The 7,731-nt window shown below is 36.8% G+C and overlaps 1 protein-coding gene across 2 annotated transcripts in view; it reads left to right on the plus strand.

The window, feature by feature from the left end:
- Positions 1 to 221: 221 nt before the first annotated feature.
- LOC136853448 (protein scarlet-like) overlaps positions 222 to 7,731 on the plus strand; it is a 41,656-nt gene continuing 34,146 nt past the window's right edge. The window contains exons 1-2 of one of the 2 annotated variants that reach the window (XM_067129040.1): positions 222 to 390; positions 573 to 917. In XM_067129040.1, the coding sequence (XP_066985141.1) occupies positions 705 to 917 (213 nt within the window). In that variant the 5' untranslated portion in view covers positions 222 to 390; positions 573 to 704. The remainder of the gene's footprint in view (positions 391 to 572; positions 918 to 7,731) is intronic. The other variant, XM_067129039.1, reaches the window with a different exon arrangement.

The raw sequence follows: 7,731 nt of genomic DNA on the forward strand, positions 1-7,731 counted from the left end.
CGTCTTGTGACACGAACTTCGACCAAAAAAGTTGGACGTGGCAAACGCAATCTCGGAAAGCCTTTCGTCGCACGTGATTGGCCAGGCAAGTCGCCTCGACCAATAGGTGCGACTTTGGCAGCAGTGACGCAGAGCTCTTTGCAGAGGTAGGAAATAAGACCTAGTTCAAGGCATTGTCTCCATGAATTTGCATTTTTATTCTTTGTCCCTTTGTGAGGTCGACAAGCCTCGAAAAGAAGTCTCTCTCCTCTTGCAGACGACTCCGCCTGACATCAGGTTGTAAGAGCTGCTTCAGAGAGAACGGAGGGGGAGCAGCAGGAGGCGCCCCGAGTTCGTTTACAGAGATCTCCTGCGGCAGGAGAACCTTCGAAGCGAGAGGAAATTACTCAAGTTAGTAAAAAGGTTCTTTCAAGAATTCAGTTTGTGATGACGGCAGTGTGTGGTATCTGGTGAGGAGGCCGAAGTGAATTAATGTGGCGGGCATCCTCTACAAGTTTTGGAGTTTTTACTCAAGACAGCTAAAATGTGGCTCCTCTTTGAGTTCTGTTCTCTATTTCATTTGTTTCTTTCAGAAAATGGCAGGATAATATTAAGGTAGAGCTCTAAGAAACTGGACAACACCACAGAAAGTACTGTAAAAGCAAGAAAATTCAGTAAACTCAAAGAAATATCTAAATACAGTACAAAAATAAGAGTGTGATATCATGAGTGACATCGGCAGCCAGAGAAGCAGCGATGAAAACCGCCGGATTTCGCTCCCTACGGAGGAATTCATCACGGGGAACCCCGATCCCTTGGGGCTTCCCTTCGTCAGGTACATCCGGGAGCTGACCGCCGGCGAGCAAGATGACAGGGCTTCTCTCATGGACTCGGCCCAGTTCCTGACAGCCAGTGACTCCTACTCAGATGATGCAGGGGTAAGAAAGCCTTGAGGTGCCTGGTTAGAAAAATATTTAATTTTTCTAATTTTTATCTTTTTATTTTCAGTTTTGTAGAAGATTTTTTTTTTATATTCAGTTTATAGGATGAAAAAATAATTTTTAATTTTCATTTTCAGTTTTGTAAAATAAAAAAATAAATTTTTTATTTTCATTTTCAGTTTTGTATGATAAAAAATATTTTTTATTTTAATTTTCAATTTTATAGAATATACACCTTTAGACATTTTGACCAGGGAAAATAAAGAACATTGTAGGTTTCATTTTATATCTACACATGAGTATGCTTATTTGTATACCTACACATGTGTATGTTTATTTGTAAACCTACGCAGATGTATGTTTTTTCTGTTTGCCTACTAGTTTCTTTATTTGTATACCTACACATGTGTATGTCTATTTGTATACCTACGCGGGTGTATGTTTATTTGTGTATCTACTCAGTTTCTTGATTTGTATACCTACACATGTGTATGTTTATTTGTATACCTACGAAGATGTATGTTTATTTGTGTACCTACTCAGTTTCTTGATTTGTATACCTACACGTGTGTGTTTATTTTTTACTTACGAATGTGTATCTTTATTTGTATACCTACACATGTGTATGTTTCATTATATACCTACGCATGTGTTATGTGTACTTGTTTACCAACACATGTGTATGTTTATTTGTACAGTATGTACATTCAAGCACAAAGACATGCATGCACGAACGTTTGTGCTTGTGTTGGTAAGGCTGTTAGTCTATATAACTTTTTTTTTTATCTCATCTTATAATTCCAAAATCGTTTATAAAGTAACTTGACTCACACTAATGAAACTTTTTCGTGAAGTTTCTGCTTTCCCTTTTCTAATTTTTACTCTGTTTTCACTTCTTTCTGTACCCAATCCCTTGTTATCAGTACACCTCACGCGGTGCACTGTAGGCTCTTTGCAACGGCCCTTCAGCCCCTAGCTGCAACCCCTTCCATTCCTTTTACAGTACCTCCCTTCATATCATCTCTCTTCCATCTTACTTTCCATCCTCTCCTAACAATTGTTTCATAGTGCAACTGCGAGGTTTTCCTCCTGTTACACCTCTAAAACCTTTTCAGCGCTGAATAACCTCATAGGCCCCAGCGCTTGCCCTTTGGCATAAATTTTATATTCCAGTTCCTCCTCTACCCAAGAATATCACCTTCATGTCACTAAAAACAAAGAAATCAGCCCATGGCTCTCCTTACTAAGATCAGAGACGTCTTAATTGTTCTTCGTTTATCTAATGACTCCTTTACCGTTAGGCTGGAAACTGTAGTAAGTAGTATTGTCTTTGCAGATAAAATGTCATAAAGTGATTGACCTGTCATTTCGTATTCCATTTCTTTATCTAGTCTTAAGCTTCGACTCCTTTTCTGACTTTTATATAATTTTGGCAGCTTTTTGTAAAAGGTGCTTCATAATCTCTCAGCCAGAAATGTATCTACCAGACATTTAGTAGATTTCTGGCTTGACTTAATTACTGTTTCACCTAACTCTGGCCGAGTGGGGAATTTCCAAACATCCTTGTTTGGGTGACTATTTTGTTATCGTTACTATTCACGATCTTCATTTACCTTCTGCTCTCTAACTTTTTCTACTTTGTCTAAGATTGCTACAAAAGTACTCCATTTTTTCTGGATACGTTGTTTCTGGTCATTCTTCTGCCCAACTGTCACACAAAACCTAATCGAATTCTGTGTGGGACAAATCTCTGAGCGTTGGTTTTCTTGAATTGAACTGAATATAGAACTTAGGTCAAAGGCCCAAGCACTGGTGCCTATGAGGTCATTCAGCGCTGAAATGGAAATTGACAGTAAAAGGTTTGAAAGGTGTAATAGGACGGAAACCTAACAGTCGCACTATAAATCAATTGTTAGGGGAGGGTGGACAGGAAGATGGAACAAAAAGAATATAAAAGGAGGTACAGTAAAAGGAACGAAAGAGGTTGCAGTTAGGGACCGAGGGCGCTGCTGCAAAGAACCTTAAGCAACGCCTACAGTGCACCACATGAGGTGCACTGATGGCACTACCTCACTACGGTTGGTTTTCAGTCTCACGGGAGATTCATGAAGAAAGAAACGGCCAGCACTCAGGTTGATTCGTGGACTAAAAATCCTTGTTACAATCGCTTGCCGAAATGAAAAGTGTGATTACACTCTCAGTAGCCCTTCATTTGTTGTAAGTGGCTTTGCATACCTCGATTGCTATGATCTTGTTTCTTGTTCGATATGTAAGAAGAAGTTCTAATTGCGAAGGCCACTGAGTCTCTCAGTTATGCTTTTTCAAAGATACAAGAGATTTCCCTAAGCGCTGATACTGACAGAGCACAGAATCCTAACAGTTTATAGTCCTTGAATCCCCTGTAAAGTTAGTTTTGATAAGTATTGTATCGACCTGTTTCGCCAAAGTAAATCTTAAACTGAATATGTTGTTTTTCATGAGTGAAACTTTGTAAAGGGTTTTTGTTATAATTGTTATATAAATATAAACAGATCCTTCCGCATTTTCTTCTTAGACTTCTATCCGTTTCAAATGGGGGCTTAACGTGTCTAGATACATCAAATTAAACCTAATGTCGTGTAATGTCAAGATGATATTCTCTATTTTTTAATACTTCAGGCTCTCTTCTTCTCTCTACTTATAAAGATACTCCGTATGGATTGCATACTTAGGTATATAATTAAGTGTATATGCATTTTGTCTGTTTCAGTATGTTAATGAATGAAGATGGAGATGATGGCAGTAAATCTTGTATAAAAAATATCCGAGGACTGTCACTGAAATCAATCAGAGTTCTTTTATTTTTTTTAAGGAATTTCAGGACACTTTTTTTTTGTAGCTCAAGTTGGAAATAGCGCATCTCCACTTTCGCTGTAATCCGCTGACTGGAAATTGGATAAATTCCTTCTTTCTGACCTGTTCCAGACCACATCTGCTTTCTGTCTGTCTGGCTCTTATACCAGTATTATCTCAGGTCTTGTTCTCGTAAGTTACATAAGGAATTCCAGGACACTTTTTTTTCTTTTTAGCTCAAGTTGGAAAGAGCACATCTCCACTTTTGTTATAATCCACTGACGGGAAATTGCACAAAATCATTCTTTCTTACCTGTTCCAGAACACATCTGCTCTCTGTCTGTCTGTCTGTGTGTATTATCTCAGGTCTTGTTCTCGTAAGTTACATAGGGAATTCCAGAACACCTTTTTTTTTTTTTTTTTAGCTCCAGTTGGAAAGAGCGCATCTCCACTTTGGTTGTAATCCACTGACTGGAAATTGCATAAAATTTTTCTTTCTGACCTGTTCCAGACCACTTCTGCTCTATGTCTGTCTCCTTTACCAGCATTATCTCAGGTCTTGTTCTCGTAAGTTACATAAGAAATTCCAGGACACTTTTTTTTTTTAACCTCACGTTGGAAAGGGCGCATCTCCACTTTTGTTGTAATCCACTGACTGGAAATTGCATAAAATCTTTCTTTCTGACCTGTTCCAGACCACATCTGTCTGTCTGTCTGTCTCTTATACCAGCATTATCTCAGGTCTTGTTCTCGTAAGTTACGTAAGGAATTCCAGGACACTTTTTTTTTTTTTTTTTTTAGCTATACGTTGGAAAGAGCACATTACTTATGTTGTAATCCACTGACTGGAAATTGCATAAAATCTTTCTTTCTGACCTGTTCCAGACCACATCTGTTCTGTGTCTGTCTGTCTCTTATACCAGCACTGTCTCAGGTCTTGTTCTCGCAAGTTACATAACGGAGTTCCAGGACAACTTTTTTTTTTTTTTTTTAGCTAAAGGCAGTTGGAAAGCGGTCATTACTTAAAGTTGTAATCCCTGAATCTGGAAAATTCCTTTCAAATCTTTCTTTCTGACCTGTCTCCAGACCAACGTCAACTTTGTGTCTGATTTGTCTGTCTCTTATAAAATATTATCTCAGGTCTTGTTCTCGTAAGTTACGTAAGGAGAGAGAGAGAACACCTTTTTTTTATTTTTCTCCGCTAGACGGATTATCGAAGTCGATACATTTGCCTGAAATTGCATGAAATCTTTTTAATTTGACCCTAGTGTCCAAGAAGGCCCCATCTGCATTAGTGTCTGCCATGTCTCTTATACAGACACATACAGATATTGTTCTCATATAGTTACATAACGGAGTTACACTGACTATCCTTGTTACATAAAAGGCAGTTTTGTAAACGGTCGAGATCTTAAAGCATCCGGTCGCCGTGAATCTCAAAATTCTTTATATATAAAACATCCAACTTTTGATTCTGCAAATGTCTGTCTCCCACTTGGCAATCTACCTAAGGGTTACTTTGTTCAGAATACACGAACACTTTATATATTTTTTATCGGTTTTAGACATGGAGAAAACTTATGTGATGAAATCAGAACATTTAAAGAGTAGAAATTAAATTTTTGAACGAATATTGCACAAAACTAGATCCAGTGACATAGCGGGCGATGCACTGATGTTTGTTGGTTCTTTTGAGTAAATATTAGATAACATGATATTTATAAAAAAACATTAAATATATTTATATTTTTTATGTTGTATGCTTATATTTTTGAGAACTAAGATTTGATTAGCCCAAAATAATGTATCTGATCTGAAGGTTAATTTATTTTTTCAAATGACCTTATTTAGAAAAAAAAAAAAACAGTTTTTATCACGATGAATCAATTATGCAAGAGCATTAGCTGAAATTTGTTTTCTGTCTAAAAATTAAATAATATCAACAAAACGGACTACACACACACACATATATACATATATATATATATATATATATATATATATATATATATATATATATATATATATATATATATATATATATATGTGTGTGTATACACACACACACATATATATATATATATATATATATATATATATATATATATATATATATATATATATATATATATATATATATATAAATATATAAATTTCTGAATCGTCAGGATCAACCCAGGTCTCAACAGGTGGAAAGAGCCATCCACTGGGCCACATCAATCACTTTGGAACAGAAATAAATTTCTGACTCACGTCATCGAACCACGGTCTCTCAGGTGGATATGTTTCCACTGGGCCATACAAGTCTAAAAGAAACACGGAACCTGAGAGCAACTATCATATGTTCATTTAAATCATTAGAAATTCAATTTTTGAACCAGCGATTTTCCCAACTTCCCGACTCAGCAATGACCCAATAGACAGCATTTAATGCACTGATTATCCCTTCTTTTGAGTAAATATTAGATAAAATCATTTATAAAAAATCACGTGTGGAACAGAAATAAATTTTTACTCACTGTTATCGAATATTTTTGGTGGAAGTAAGCGCTATTTGGGCCATTAAGTCTAAAATAATGTATCTGAACCTGAAGGTTAACTGCACCCAGGAATATTTCTGACCTTGATTGTGTTAAAAAACCATCTTTTTATCAGAAGGGATGAATCAATTAAATGCTGTCTTTGCTTTTACTGAAATTTAATTCAATCGCTGGTATGCTGTCTAAAAATTAAATAAAATCAACAAAACAGACTTACAGTACTCAGTGGATATACACACTTACATGATACCTGGGTATACATATATACGTGAGTCAGAAATTTATTTCTGTTCCATACGTGATTGTGTATTGATGATTTCTATCTTATTCACTCAGAAGGGATATAATTAAATGCTGTCTATATTGCTGGTCATAAGTTGGGAAAACTATGGTATGCAAGCAGTTAGCTATAATTCCTTGGGTGCAGTTGCTCTATTCCGACTTCTTTTAGACTTGTATGGCCCAGTGGATATTGCTTTCCACCTGTGGGTTCGATCCCGACGTGAGTCAGAAATTTATTTCTGTTCCACACGTATTGTGTGTGATTTCTATCTTATTCACTCAGAAGAATGATCAATGTTTGCTGAGTCGGGAAGTTGGGGAAACTCGCTGGTATGCAAGCAGTTAGCTTGCCCAGGTAATTCCCCAGGGTGCAGTTGCTCTCAGGTTCCGACTTCTTTTAAACTCATGGCCCTGGATATGACCTGAGAGACCTGGGTTCGATCCCGACGGAAAATTTATTTCTGTTCCACATTTTAGATTTCTATATATATTTATGTATATATATATAGGGTGTGTGTGTGTATCAGAAGAATGAACTGTTTACAAGCTCACCTCGTTATCACTCATGCCATACATGAAAGGAATCTGTACATTTCAAAATTTTTGTACACATCAGTCTGTTTCCCAACCATTCTGGCAGAGCTTTCGTTTCGAGGTTTGACTTCCGTGGGTTGCAAGTTCGACCAATATATGACTAATATTTCTCCAAGTTGTAATCTAACGGGTTCTTATCTAGGAGTGGCGCACATGTGTCTTTTTCGTAAGTCAGAGCAAAAAATTAGGACACTTTCATAAAAAGCCATTATGGATATAATCTGAAAACTGCATTGTATTAATATCAAGCTTTTGCATTTATTTTGATATTTCTGAGATGTCACATCTGCAAGTGTAAAGTATGAAGCTTCAGTGTCCGTCATTCCCGTCACAGTATCGCCGGAATTTTTCTGCAGTCTATATTTATAGGATAAGGCTGATCTTGGCTAGACTGTACCCTGATTTGAAATTAGCGCAAGCTTTCAGTCTGTAAATTTTTGGATATAGAGTGAATCTTTATTTCAGTATATCCGCACTCAGACTAAAAGCATTATCTAGAAACCTTCAGAAAGGAGGGCTGGGTGCTGGGTCCGGGGTAGCTTTAAATGAGGTTCTATCACGAT

The sequence above is a fragment of the Macrobrachium rosenbergii genome, chromosome 27 (assembly GCF_040412425.1).
Source record: "Macrobrachium rosenbergii isolate ZJJX-2024 chromosome 27, ASM4041242v1, whole genome shotgun sequence".
Lineage (NCBI taxonomy): Eukaryota > Metazoa > Arthropoda > Malacostraca > Decapoda > Palaemonidae > Macrobrachium > Macrobrachium rosenbergii.